This window comes from Phycodurus eques, chromosome 7, assembly GCF_024500275.1.
Source record: "Phycodurus eques isolate BA_2022a chromosome 7, UOR_Pequ_1.1, whole genome shotgun sequence".
Taxonomy (NCBI): Eukaryota; Metazoa; Chordata; class Actinopteri; order Syngnathiformes; family Syngnathidae; genus Phycodurus; species Phycodurus eques.
This window is the reverse complement of record NC_084531.1, coordinates 8,920,823-8,935,747: the sequence shown is the minus strand read 5'-3', so window position 1 is coordinate 8,935,747 and position 14,925 is coordinate 8,920,823. Positions and strand designations below refer to the sequence as shown.

Genomic DNA, 14,925 nt, shown 5'->3' with positions numbered 1-14,925 from the left:
GAGCCTATACCAGCTATCATCGGGCAGGAGGCGGGGTACACTCTGAACTGGTTGCCAGCCAATCGCAGGGCACATAGAAACAAACAACCATTCGCACTCACAGTCACACCTACAGGCAATTTAGGGTCTCCAATTAATGCATGTTTTTGGATGTGGGAGGAAACCGGAGTGCCCGTAGAAAACCCACACAGGCACGGGGAGAACATGCAAACTCCACACAGGCGGGGCCGGGGATTGAACCCAGGTCCTCAGAACTGTGAGGCTGATGCTCTAACCAGTCGTCCACAGAGATACAGTATGTACAGCGAGCCTGCAGAGGCTTTGCCATTTCGTCCACAGGTACATTATGAATTATAAATATAGTTGTGCATTGTTGTTAAACATATATACTTTATATACTGTACTTATATGACTTGGCAGTGTTCAGCCGTGTCTCGCTCGCTTAAAATGCGGAAATGTATTTTCAACTTGTGTAAAAGCTTATGTTTACAAAGTCATCCTCCACGAAATGTGTCAATTCAGGAAGCGCTTCAGGGCTTGCCGTGAGGTTTGACAGCAATCTAAACCCCTCATGCAGGCAGGCTCCATTCAAAATGTGTGTGTGTGTGGGGGGGGGGTTATATAATTGCGGTCAGATCAGTTTGGATTAAGACTGTGTAGTTTGTATAGGCTAATAGAGTTTGGAATGTTGACAGCAGTTTGGATAGCTTGCAGTAGCGATTTACGTCACTCCTCGGAATCCTTGGAAAGGGGCTGCTGGCCGCGAACCCAGCACCCTGGTCTAATATCCCAGCCGTTGGTTCACTCCCTCTCAACCTGGGATATGGTGGTCACCTCAGTTCAAACCACAAGCAGGACCGCAACGCATAAAGAACTATCATTGAAGCTTATGAATTACATTTGTTTATCGAAAACTGCATTTCCCACCATTTCTTATTTTATTCATGCTGAAAGTATTTATTGTGTTCACAGAAAGTAAGGTCAAATAAAACTTCACTGGGAGAGGAGAAATTACTGTACCCCAATTTAAAAATATTGCTCTTGAATGAATCACTCAACACAAAAATTATGATAAACTGATATTTCTAAATAAGCACTTACTAAAACCTCTTCAGCCCATGCCATTTTCCCAAAGTGACAGAAAAACATTACACAACCTGACATACCAGTGATGATGAACATTTTAAGCACACAGAATATGTTAAAAAAATTAGATATTTTACACTTTATGTTGGGAAATTACTTCGTCAAACATTGTTTTGTAATACATAGTCATTCACAAGAGCTAAAAAGACGCAAAAATGCAAAGCAGCACATAATGTGTGTGGTAAAGATACAGCTGCCTGTGATTATGCACATGGCCAGCAGGTGGTTTCGTGTGCAATGAAGCATCAAGAAATGAACTATTACTCGAACCAATGGCTGAAGTCTTACGCTGCTTCATGAAGCTTCATCACCATCACTACTGGTAACTTAGACGTGGCACAGACAGAGACAATGACACCTGCCAATGACAATGAACCGACAAGAAATGAAAGAAACCAGGAAACTAAATACAAACAGATTAACGAGGCAACGAGGAACACCTGGACAAGACACAAGTGGCTGGAGGGAGCTGATTGGTTGACACAAGGTAGAAGGTTGATGAGAACAGGTGGACACAATAACTAAAGGAGCACACAAGACATGAAAAACATGGCACACAGGAAAACATGAAAAAAAACTAAACACAACCCAAAGCAAAACATAGACCATGAAAGGAACGTGGGTTCCCTCAAGTGGTACGTGATAGAATCCCTGCTTAAGGACAGTTCAGTTGTATTCAACAACATACCTTGGTTGAGAATACGATGTACATTGTTTTAGTTTTAGCGTGTTTCACAAACACAAGGTGACATAAATATTTAGGTTGAAATGTTCAAAAAAATAAATAATTCCCATGGTATTTGGACATCCACATGGTATAGTAGTAATGCTTAATTGGCGTTACGATTATGAGGGGGGGGAATGGGGGGAAATAAATCCCCCGTACGGCCTCCCCGGACCCAAAAGGTTTGAGAGCCTGTGTTCTACTGTATTCTGTTACTTGATCTGGATATCTCATGCAAAGACAAGCTCCTACTGACCTGCCAACCTCTTCATCCAGGACGCTTCGTCGATACCCAGGTTGTTGACCACAATCTTCATGATGCTACCCAGGAGCTGGTTGAGGTGCTCAGATGTGACCGAGGTGCAGATCTGGCCCTCCAGTTCGGGGAAGTTTTCCAGGCCCCTCTCCCACCAGCGCGGGAGGTAATTACACAGCATGGGCAGCGTGATCTCGATCACATGAGGCATTTCCGTGTAGCGTGCCCCTGACTCGGCCAAATCGTGGATCTCCTTCATGAGGATCTCTAGCTCTGGGATGTCAGGACACAGCTCCTCCACTTGGCTGGGAAGACCCAGAACTAAAGGAAACAAAAATGGTTTGAATGATTGTTTTGACTGATTTTTGTTGTTGTGAGGAAGCAACAAGTAACAAATAGGACAGGATAAAACAGAAAAGCAGAGAACAGGACAGGACAGTGGTAATGAATCACACAGTGCTACTGGTATGCGGTGGGAGTGGCTCTGCAGTGCCAAAACATCTTGAAAGATACACCAAATAGGCCAAACAAATGTAAATTTGACACACCACAGAGAATAATGTTTTTAAAAAGCCTGCCAAATTTGAATGAATAAAAAAAAAAAATCACTATGTATGTAAAGTATGACTCTCAAATCATGAAAAATAAGGCTCGCCCTTGAAATGCAGGACTGTGTGGGCGTGTCCGCTGAAGGCATTGGAGACAGCCGTCACCTGTCAATCAGATACATTCACTGTAGTCAGGTACTAGCTGAATAACATGTGCCGCTGTGGTTTTGCTTAACAAACGTTTGTCTCTGTTATTCGGGGAGACCCACACACAACAACTCAGAGCGAGGCGCAGTCAAGTGAGCTTCTTAGCTCGCTAACTCATTAGCTCACGGGCTAGCCAATGTAATAAGCAGTTAATATTCGCTTCAGTGTCTCTGTTGTGTGTTCTATGCGCGGCGCATGGCGCAAGGCTGTGGAGTATTGGACGGAGCCAACGCCGGTCCACGAGCCCACTAACAGCTAATACTACCCTAGCCGCTAGTGGCAGAAAACGACGGCAGTGGAGCCGTCCAACTCGGCGTTGGCTCGCTGCGTGAGTCACATTGACGGCACTCGTTACTTATATAGTGGGGGAGGGCGGACACATGCTATTCCCTGGTGACATCAGCGCGACCCCGTAATGTATTTATAAACAAATTTATAAATGACTTAGGTGCAGCTTTAAGGAATTTAAGTGCAAAAAAGAGGAGAGTCAAGGAAGTGTACATAATCATAAAGGCTGTGTATAGCAATCGAGAGTGGCCAAAGACCAAGTAACTAAACCCATAAGCGAGTGTCTATGGCGATGTTTCAGTGAATTAATACCGTCACACATGCACGCCACCCACTGCGAAACCTCCCACCAACCCTGCTCTGAGTGATTGTTTTGTGAAGGGTGATTAGGCATAGACGTTACACTCACTGGTTCTTTCCCGGGGAGTCTTGGTGGTGTAAACAGAAAATGCATTGAACTCATTCAGCTCTGGCTCAAGGAAGGCGACTGGCATCGCAGCTGCAAGGTGGGCCAAACACTCGCCAAGAGCAGGACGCTGTCTGCAAAGGAGGATGAGAAAGAAGGAGGATGAAGATGAAGAGGTGGGAGGGGAAGAAGAGGAAGAGGAGGAAAAGGAGTAACAGAAAGAGGAGTGAGGGAAGGAAATGGATGAAGAAGAAGAGAAAGCGGAAGGAGGAGAGGAAGAGGAGAGAAAGTGGATTAAGATGAGGGGAGGAGAGAAAGAAGCAGGACGGAGAAGAGGGAGAGAAAGAAGAGGAAAATGAGTAACAAAGAGGAGTGAGGGGATGAATTGGATGAAGAGGGAGAGAGAGAGGAGGGAGGAGAGGAAGAGGAGGGTGAGAAGGAGAAGGAAGAGGTGGGAAAGGAGTGAGAAGAGGAAGGGAGAATGAGGGATTATAGAAAGGAAAGGGGGTGGGAGAAAAAGAATGGGAGGAGGAGGAGGAAGAGAAAGAGAAGGGATGTGAGGAAGAGGAAATCAAAGAAGAGGAGGCGGCTGAGGATGAAGAGAAAGAGGAGGGAGGAGACTAAGAGGAGGGTGAGAAAGAGGATGAAGAGGTGGGAGAGGAGGGAGAGGAGGAGGAAGAGAAGAGGGTAGAGGAAAAGAAAGGAGGTACAGGCGCAAGAGGAGAGAGGAGGAATACAGTGGAAACTAAAGAGGAAGAGAGGGAAAAGAAAGATTTGGGAAGGGAGGAAGAGGAGTGACGGTAAAGGGTTCCACTTACTTTTCAACATGTGGCGTTTTTACTGTGCCCAGCGAGTAGATGCTGCACATTATCCGATAGCAGGAGATTTGCAAGTCGTCCACTGAAAAGAAGGAAAGCCAAAGTGTTAGTCTGGTTGTCAACAAATGATGGCTTGCAGACACCAACTGGACTGGACTGGACTCACTCATGACATCGTCTCCAAACTGGTGCTGAGCGATGTGGTCGAACAGAGACGTGAGGACGGGTAGCAGAGCGTTGGTGGTGTAGTTGATGTTTTGGGCCACGCCTTTCACCTACACCAAGCAATGAGGCTCAGTTTCTTCAGCACAGTTCAGTCGTATTTAACCTCTTACTTTCTGAGGCTGGTTTCTCACCTGGTTGCGACTGGACACTTTACCCAGCTTGAGATTTTCCACCATTTTCTCAATGTCGTCAGCAGCACTCTCAAAGAACTGGCGCAGCCCGGCTTTGACAATCTCGGGCCCTGACTTCATTACAGTCCTGGGAGGGTGACAAGGGAAGAAAACTGTTTGTTTGTTTTAGAAACAGAAGCACATGTAAAAGGAGAGGCGAAGTGGAGATGCACCTGGCATCCAGCGAGCGGGACAGAATGTGAAGGCAGTTGACCACGGCGCCTGCATCCGTTCCTAGAAACAGCAGATGAGAGGTCAGAGGTATCCTTCTTTAGTTACTCTTAACTGGCTTAACCACAGCACCTCTGTTTTTGTAGCATCTCATAACATACACGTACATTTGGATATACAAAGTCTTCACACCCTGGTTCGAATGCTGTATTTTTATCCATCCATCCATTTTCCATACCGCTTATCCTCACTGGATCGCGGGTTTGGTGGAGCCAATCCCAGCTATTTTTGGGCGAGAGGCAGGGCACACCCAGAACTGGTCGCCAGCCAATGGCAGGGCACATATAAACTAAGAACCATTTGCACTCACATTCACAACTACAGGCAATTTCGAGTCTTCAATCAACCTACCATGCATGTTTTTGGGATGTGGGAGGAAACCGGAGTGCCTGGAGAAAACCCACAGAGAGAACATGCAAACTCCACACAGGCGAGGCCAGATTTGAACCCGGGTCTTCAGAACTGTGAGGCAAATGTGCTAACCAGTTGCCGTATTTTTATGATGTAAAAAAATTAGACCAAGATAAATAATTTCAAAACGTTTCCACCATTAATGTGGCATATTACCTGTACAATTCCATTAAAAGAATGGCTGAAATAATGTGCACACGTGTACACACCCTCTTATAACTGAGATCACAATCACATCATAAACAATCACATTCAAACGCACGTGAAATGGAAATCAGCACACAAATGCTAACATTTAAAGTTCCTTTGAATACCCTCAAACACAATCCCCAGTTCCAATGAAGCTGGGACATTGTGTAAAATGTAAATTAAAACAAAATACAATTATTTGCAAATCCTTTTCAATCTATATATTGGTTATGTAGGTATATGTACATAGGGTATTTCAACCTATATACACAACAAAGGCAAAATATTTACTGCAACACATTCCAAAAAAGCTGGGATAGGGGCAACAAAAGACTGGGAAAGTTGAGAGGAATGCTCAAAAAACACCAGTTTGCAACATTCCACAGGTGAACAGGTTAATTGGAAACAGGTGAGTGTCATGATTGGGTATAAAAGGAGCATCCATGAAAGGCTGAGTTGTTCACAAGCAAGGATGGGGCAAGGTTCATCACTTTGTGAACAACTGTGTGAGCAAATAATCTAACAGTTTAAGAACAATGTTTCTCAATGTACAATGGCAAGGGATTTCATCATCTACGGTCCATAATATCGTCAAAAGATTCAGAGAATCTTGTGAAATCACTGCATGTATGTGGCAAGGCCGAAAACATTAAATGGCGTAACCTTTGATCCCTCAGGTGGCACCGCATTAAGAACCAGCATTGATGTGTCAAGGATATTGCCACGTGGGCTCAGGAACACTTCAGAAAACCATTGTCAGTTAACACAGTTCGTTGCTACATCTACAAATGCAAGTTAAAACTCTACCATCCAAAGGGAAACAACAAAACCCAGAAATGCTGCTGTCTTCTCTGAGCCCACGCTCATCTGAGATGGACTGACCCAAAGCGGAAAAGTGTGCTGTGGTCTGACGTGTCCAGATTTAAAAATTGTTTATGGAAACCATGGACGTCATGTCCTGTGGGCGAAAGAGGAAAAGGATCCTCTGGGTTGTTATCAGCGCAAAGTTTAAAAGCCGCCATCTGTGATGGTATTGGAGTGTGTTAGTGCACAAGGTATGGGTAACTTGCACATCTGTGATAGCGCCATTAATGCTGAAAGGTACATACAGGTCAAGGAGAAAGATATGCTGCCATCCAAGCAACGTCTTTTTCAGGGACATCCCTGCTGATTTCACCAAGACAATGCCATGCCACATTCTGCATGTGTTACAACAGAGTTACTTTGTAGTAAAAGAGTGCAAATACTAGACTGACCTGCCAGCAGTCCAGACCTGTCTCATATTGAAAATGTGTGCCACATTATGAAGTGCAAAATACAACAATGGAAACCCCAGACTGTTGAGCAACTGAAGTTGTACATCAAGCAATAACGGGAAATAATTAAAACTTCAAAGGGTCAACATGAGTGTCCTCAGTTCTCAAGCGCTTACTGAGTGTTGTTCAAAGCAAAGGCGATGTGCACAGTGGTAAACATGCACGTCCAATCTTTTTTTGGAACGGGTTGCAGGCATCAAATTGAAAATGAATTAATATTTACCAAAAACAATAAAGTTAATTGGCGGCACATTGGACGACTGGTTAGCACACACTGCCTCACAGTTCTGAGGACCCGGGTTCAAATCCGGCCTCCCATGTGTGGCGTTTGCATGTTCTACCCATGCCTGCGTGGGTTTTCTTCAGGTACTCCGGTTTACTCCAAAGGTACTCCAAAAACATGCATGGTATAGGTTAATTGAAGACTGAATTGCCTGTAGATGTTTATATGTGCCCTGCGATTGTTTATCAGTTTGAACATTAAATATCTTCTCTTTGTAGTGTATTCAATTGAATATAGGTTGAAAAGTATTTACAAATCATTGTATTTTGTTTTTATTTACATTGTACACAACATCCCAACTTCATTGGAATTGGAGTTTGTACATTTCAGATCTTCTTGGAGGCTTTTTCAGGTTTTTTTTAATTTATTTATTTTTGCTTTTCAGCAGAAGCTACTACTGACAGCTGTTTCGAACTGTTCATAATTCCTTCTACCGTGTCTAAGGCCCCTGTTCCAGCTAAAGAAAAACAGTTCCAAAGCATGATGCTTCCACCACCCTGTGTCACTGTAGGTATTCTGTTCTTCTGTGTTTCCACCAAAAATACATTTTGAAATGATGGCCAAAAAGGTCTACTTTTTTTCAACTGACACTCAAAAAATCTCTCAAACGCATGTGGGGAAATGTTTTTCATTTGAGTTTTACAGTTTGCAGGTCACATGAATGGTGGGAAAAAAGTTTTGAAATTAAATCAAAAAATGTTTACATAACAAAAGAAATGCAATTTGAACAGGGGTATAGCTTAATATATTCAATTTTGGAATAAGGCTGTAACATTATGAAATGTGGAAAAAGTGAAGTGATGTGAATACTTTCTTGATTCACTCTATATATGGGTTTGACTTTTTGAATTGAACAAATGAAATAAACTGAGTTTTCCATAACTACTGTAGAAGTGGATCTCAAAGATGAAATCGTATGTACTGTATAGTACAATTAAAGCTCACTGCTAAGGACATCTCACATGATGAGAATTGAGAGAACACAAACTCAAATCACACCTAGGATGTTAGTGAGAGAAAAAAAAAACATAAGGCTGAAAAGACGAACATTAGATGAGAGCACGAGAGGGTGAAATCAATGTAATCAGCATAGAGGAAGAAGAAGAAGATGCAGACGAGGACAGACTCACTCGTGCCGTGCAGATCGCTTACCAAAAAGAGAAACTCTGTGCCTCACCAAAGCAGCCAACTTACAGAAGATACTGACACGGAGGAGAAAATAAGAGGACGACGATGAGGAGATAACCAGGGAAGGAGAGATGTTTGAGTTGACATGGAAAGCCAACATTAGGAGGGGCGTGGAAGAGGGAGAAGACAGACACATCACACACTAGTTGTTTTTTATGTTTGTTTAACTAAGAATTAATGTAAAATAATGCAAATGTCTTTCAGTGGAACCTCTAAAGTCAAATACTACTCAGGTGTGACAAGTGCCAGTAAAAGTTCAATTGTGAATGTAAAATACTTTATTTGAATAATATTATTTCTCATTGTTTAAAATTGGCGGGACGGTGTTCGACTGGTTAGGACTTCCGCCTCATAGTTCTGAGGACCGGGGTTCAAATCCCGGCCCCGCCTGTGTGGAGTTTGCATATTCTCCCCATGCCTGTGTGGGTTTTCTCTGGGTACTCCGGTTTCCTCCCACATCCCAAAAACATGCATGGTAGGTTGGTTGAAGATTCTAAATTGCCCGTAGGTGTGAATGTAATTGTGATGGTTGTTTGTTTATATGTGCCCTGCAATTGGCTGGTGTCCAGTTTGGGTTTACCCCGCCTCTCGAAGATAGCTGGGCTATGATAGGCTCCAGCACGCCCGCGACCCTAGTGAGGAGAAGCGGAACGGAAGATGAATGAAGGAATGTTTAAAATTGTATAATTTAAATCATTATTTCAAGAAATGAATTTTTTTTGCTAAATTTTTATTTTACTATGTTTAATTTTATGGTTATATATATCATCAACCAATCATTTCAGGTCATTTATCGAGTTTGCAATAAGAGGTGTGGAGAGTTCATGTCAATAATAATTCATTCTCATTTTTAATTATCATTTATAATGATATATTGATATATAATTAATCAATACATATTTTAATACAACAAACATTGTTTTGTTTTTTTTACTATTTTTTTATTCAAATATTTATGATAAATAAATGTACCAATGATTCAATGAGATGATGAAAAACAATAAAAGAATGAATGAGAAATAGGAAAATTAAAAAATAATGAATGAATGAAATATTTTGTATTTGATTACTGTATTTACAATGACTAAATTGATAAATCAATTAGGAGTTAAAGGAATAAAAATAAAATAATATTAAATAAATAAATACAAAATAAAAATATATTTTATTTCAAGCGCCGTTCAGGCTCCAAAGACACTGAAAGGTAAAATAATAGGGTTAAAATCACAGAGAGAAAGAAAGAATGAATGAAGGAATAAACACATTAATAAATTAACAAAGAAACAAATAAATAAATAGGATGGATTAATGAATGCAACAAATGTCACAAAAGTCTTGATAGTCTGATAGGATTTTATGTGGCATACTTACATTTTTAAAGTTTAGAATATTTAGGGTAATAAGTGTCTGTGACACAAATTACCTTAGTGTTACACCTATGTCATTAAAGTTACTAGGCACAGATGTCTTTACTGTTTTTACGTTTTACTAATTGGAGGATTAACTATTTTTATACTTGTGTGTCCGATAAGAATGTTAAAAGGTTACTTAAAACACTGCCTGTACCGCTAATGGAACAGATTATTACCATTTCCATTATTACCTTAGAGGTTCCACTGTAACTCCAAGATAGTTGTGAACCTACCTCGCAATCATTTCTTTCTCCTTGTTGGAGGAATGTCCACCACTTCCCAGGACCTTAGCGGGGGTAGAGAGGAAGTAGAGGCAGTGGTTCTTGAAGTACTGATTTACAAGTGGCAAGAGAATCTGTGGGGAAAAATAAGGTTTCATGGGGGAAAAAAAAGTTAATTGCAGAATGGTGGCAGAGAGAGAAAAACTCCAGTTTTTGATGTGAATCACCAGGGTTCTTAAACTATTGGGGTCCAGGGATCCCTTACAGGGGAGAATATTTTCCAAGGACACCCTCTTTATCCTAACAGTAATTCAAGCCCCAAGCTATGGCTTACGGACCCTTGTTGACCAACCACTGGTTATAAAGTTCAACCACCGCACCTTGGCAAAGAATTTGATCTCTTGCTCGTGCGGTGACTTCTCCACTCGACCGCTGCTAACGACAGCCTCTGTTAAAAGAAACATCACGGACAAGCTTGAAATCAACATTCATGTTTTGAACTTATGTCTATCTGTCTTGCATACCGAGATGAGCGATAAACTCCTGGGCAATGTCCATCCATTTGAGAAGCTTCTGGAGGAAGCCATAGGCAAAGCGCTTCTCAATGGATGAGATATCCTGCTCCATGTCCTTCATGCCCCTGACGGTGGAGAAACCAAGGAGAGATATTAGAACATAAACCAATTTTACAGGTGTAAATATACTATTTGTGTTATGATCGGTGAACACACACTTTATTATCACTCCAATATATGTTTTGAGCAACATTGTATTACTTGTTTTAGGACTTGTTTCACCCAATTCATGACTTGACAGAAGTTCATAAAAGACGGAAACCTTTGTGCATTGTACAGAATTTTTGTTGTTGTTGTTGCGCCAAGTTATCAAAATGTGTATTGTATATAATTAAAAGAAAAAAATACATTTTTATTTTTATTTTTTTTTTAATTTTACTTAGGCCCCGCCGCACATCGAGCGACACGGCCAAACTCGACTGAACTGTCGCATAGCGTACAACGAGTTGTCATGAGTAGCCAACTGTCATCCACTAGCTTTGCTGTGATTCAAAGTTTTATTCGCTGGCGAACGTTGTCACAACATCTCAATATTGCAGATGTATCGGCCGATCAAAAAGGCTGTGTCATATCACATGTGCTTTCACAACTAAAATATATGCACACAGGTTTTAACAAGATTCAGCCAGGTGCCACCAAGCTGTAGCAGTAAAGTGTTTTACAATAATACTAACTATATTTATAATTTCACATGTATCTGTGGATAGTCACAGATGGTGTAGTGGTGCATTCGTCTGACTTTGGTGCAGGCAGCGTGGGTTCAGTTCCCACACAGTGACGGTGTGAGTGTGAGTGGTTTTTCGTGTCTATATGTGCCCTGCGACTGACTGGCAACCAGTTCAGGGTGGACCCCGCCTCTCGTCCAGAGTCAGCTGGGATAGGCTCCAGCACGCCCGAGTGAGCTTAAGCGGTATGGAAAATGGATGGATGGATGGATGGTTGTAGCTGTAGATTGAAAAGCGAAGCGTGGAGAGTCTCTGTTGCAGAAATGCATAAGTAGTCAATTAATGGAGTCAAACAGCCTCTTAAATATCGATGCACTCTACTTTTATTTCACCCCCCCCCCCCCTCAATAAAAAAAGAATTGAGTCCAGTGTATGTGGGGTAGCGTTTCTTCTGTTGCAGCAAGTTGGTATATGTGTGCAAGCCTGATGTGTGGGTGTGGGTTACCGACAGTATTTTTTCACAATCAATTCAATCGCTTTCAGCTTTCACATGGTGTGCAGCAGGACTTCAGTACAAGCGCTGAATCAGTACTTTTACTTACTTACTCTTTATTTTACACAAATATCTGTACTTCTACTTAAGTACAGAGTGTGTGTACTTTTGCTACGTCTGACTAAAGGTGAGTATGCTATGGAGACGAGGAGCTCTCACCTTGTGGGCCAAAGACTCAAAGATTCGCCAGAAGAGTTTTCTATTTCGTTACTTACGTAGTTGAATCAGTACTTCCACTTTTAACAGTCTTTTTTACACAAGTATCTGTACTTCTATTCTGTCAGTGTGAGTACTTTTGCTACCTCTGACAAAATCAAGGGAACGTTCACTTTGGACAGAAACAGCCGACCTGGTCACGGCATATCCGTTGAGCTGGAGGAACTTGAGCATATCCTGGGCTTTTTCTCGGTCTCTGGCCTTCTCCTTGGCAGTCAGGGTGTCGTAAGGCACAAGCAAAGGATGCGTACCGCCACCTGAAAGGAGACATTTGCTTCTGCTGAGCAACTTGGCATTTGTGCAGCATGTGACGGAGAAAAAAAGCCTCTGACCTTTGGACTGAAGCTCCAACTTCTTCTTCCGGCCCCACGTGTTGTGGTAGTTCTCAGCCAGCTGCTCAGCCATAGACTGTAGAGAGAACAAAGTAGCCTTTATCTGGTGAAGCTCAAAGTAAAATGAAAAAACAAAAAGAAGAAGAGACATATCTGATACAAACCTGCAGCTCTCTGGACAGAGCCATTCCTGTGATGTCTATTGGTTGAGGGCTGTAACCATGGCTGGGATCATACGTGGCCTGGAGACAGAGAGGTTTTTATTTTCTTTCCTTTGGTCTGTACCAGAGCACTGAACTACAAGCGTGAACACAGCCTGTGAGTACCTGAGCAGTTTGGGAGATTTTCCGGGTGGCGGCTTTCTTCTCGACCTCTCCCTCGCCATCTCGAGCTTTCTCCAAGGTCCACTCCCACGCCAGCATGGCTTTGATGGACTCTTTTATTGGCCAACGATAGATCTCCTTGTCCTGAGAAGTACGAGAAAGAAGGAACCAGAACCAGGGAGCCAGTCAATACATGCATTTGAAGCAGGAGTGGGCAAGAGTTTGGGCTCAACCTATGATCTAAATCTACATTTGGGCTAATCGACAGAATCCAAATTATTACCTTTTCAGAGAACGTTTTGTATGGCCTCAGCATTGGGTGAGTCGTCGCGTTTTCGTCTAACACCTCTCCGTAGGTCCAGTTGTTCTGAATCTGTAAAAACAAATCATAGGAGCAAAAACCATTAACTTGGAAAAAACAATTGATAATTTAATGTTTTCAGCACTAACCTTTTCAAATGCCCATTTGTCATGAGTATGCTCTGCATACTTGTTTATAAAGATGTCCAACCTCTCAGGGATTATGGTGCTGCAGGGAAATGGACTCAGGTTATTATTATTACATAGTTACCTTGACAAATTATCATTAAAAGCAAAATATTCATAAAGACTGAACATTGGAATTTTTTTTTCTTGTTGTATGTATGGAGTAACGTAATCACACGCATATTGGCTGTTCACTATTGAAGAATTCACCCGTTTGTTTTTGTTTTTTCGGAACCTATACCCAGCTATTTGCTGAAAAACTCTCCAATTTGCGTTTTTTTGCATTCTTTCTAAAATGGCTTAAGATGCCACAAGATGTCTACCAAAGGCCTGTCTCAATGGGAATTGGTTTCAAGGAAGTATATTGAAGCGATACATCTCAACTAAGAGACAAGCTTTGTATGTCAAGGAGGACCATAGCTTAGCCTGGGTTGTTAGTGGAAGTTATGGAGACTCTTTGCCGCATGACATTTCTTTGCGCACTTCTGGTGCATTTTTTTTAAATCAAATAATCTGTAAACCATTTATTGTTTATAACAATATTGTAAGGCAAGTTTGAAATGATATTAAAATGTTTTGGGATCATAGTCTGTGGTATTTTTACAGTTTAAACTATAAATACAGGCAATTCAATTACACTGTTGCCTCACTATATTCCGTTTCACCTTTTGTGGATTCAGTGCATTGCAGTTGTCTTTTTTTCATATTCATATCCCACATAATTCGCAATATAACGGGATTTTGAGTGTTAGCTGTAATTTATTTCCTGGTAAAATAAAAGCTTCTTTGTCTAAACCATTAAAACTGTAAAAATTATAATAATAATTAAAACACATTACAAGGAATAAAATGTATATAGTATGCAGTTCTACTGTGCATTACAATATTAAAAGTTTAAAAGGTGTCACGTACGTGGTTAGGGCGAGGGAGAGTAACACAAGGTAAGAACATGGTGGACCCAATTGCAGGGAAGCAGGGAGGCAAGGCAGGAGTGCGGGAGTCTCAAAATAATATTTAATCTTAGAAAAGGGAAAACTGAACAAAGTCCCACAACAGATACCAATCAAATCAAAGTAACAAAGAAACACTCGAATATCTAAAACTGGAAACAAACTATGACCTGTGAGTAAGACGTGGAAAAGAAAGGGAGAATGACACCTGACAATAACATACCACAATGATAAAGACAACTGACGACTATGACATGGCAGAGACATGTGACAACGACAAGAACTGAAAGAAACCAGGGAACTAAATGCAAACAGATAGACGAGACAACGAGGAACACCTGGACAAGACATGAGTGGCTGGAGAGAGCTGATTGGTCGACACAAAGCAGACGAGAACAGGTGGACACAACAACTTAATGAGCACACGACAAACATGGAACACAGGAAAACATGGAACAAAACTAAACACAACCCAAACCAAAACACAGACCATGACAAAAGGTGTTTAGGAGTATTGAAAGTGTTGATAACAGTATGGTAGAGGTTAATTGGAGTGTGGGGTTAGATTAATAAAATAATTTTTAAAAATATGTGGTCGCTACTTCACAGCTTTCAACTATTTCAGGGGTGGTCTGGAACCTAAACCCGGCGATAAATGAGGGATTATTGTACTAGCATTTCTTTTGCTATTCGCTGCAGGGCTCAGTCCCTCCCAATTATTGTGTAGGCATTGTATGGTGGAGTAGTGGTTGGAAACATCTGCCCTGCTCACATTCAAAAGGTCCT

The 14,925-nt window shown here is 41.6% G+C and overlaps 1 protein-coding gene across 1 annotated transcript in view; it reads right to left on the bottom strand.

Moving 5' to 3' along the window:
* The window catches only part of ryr1b (ryanodine receptor 1b (skeletal)), a 146,419-nt gene that overhangs the window by 63,821 nt on the left and 67,673 nt on the right, over positions 1 to 14,925 (bottom strand). The window contains exons 54-69 of the mRNA XM_061682639.1: positions 13,154 to 13,232; positions 12,987 to 13,076; positions 12,707 to 12,847; positions 12,545 to 12,622; positions 12,381 to 12,456; positions 12,182 to 12,305; positions 10,564 to 10,679; positions 10,420 to 10,487; positions 10,052 to 10,173; positions 8,371 to 8,420; positions 4,962 to 5,022; positions 4,750 to 4,876; positions 4,560 to 4,668; positions 4,394 to 4,475; positions 3,579 to 3,709; positions 2,127 to 2,447 (exon numbers count right to left, since the gene is read on the bottom strand). Coding sequence (XP_061538623.1) covers positions 2,127 to 2,447; positions 3,579 to 3,709; positions 4,394 to 4,475; positions 4,560 to 4,668; positions 4,750 to 4,876; positions 4,962 to 5,022; positions 8,371 to 8,420; positions 10,052 to 10,173; positions 10,420 to 10,487; positions 10,564 to 10,679; positions 12,182 to 12,305; positions 12,381 to 12,456; positions 12,545 to 12,622; positions 12,707 to 12,847; positions 12,987 to 13,076; positions 13,154 to 13,232 — 1,775 coding nt within the window. The remainder of the gene's footprint in view (positions 1 to 2,126; positions 2,448 to 3,578; positions 3,710 to 4,393; positions 4,476 to 4,559; positions 4,669 to 4,749; positions 4,877 to 4,961; positions 5,023 to 8,370; positions 8,421 to 10,051; positions 10,174 to 10,419; positions 10,488 to 10,563; positions 10,680 to 12,181; positions 12,306 to 12,380; positions 12,457 to 12,544; positions 12,623 to 12,706; positions 12,848 to 12,986; positions 13,077 to 13,153; positions 13,233 to 14,925) is intronic.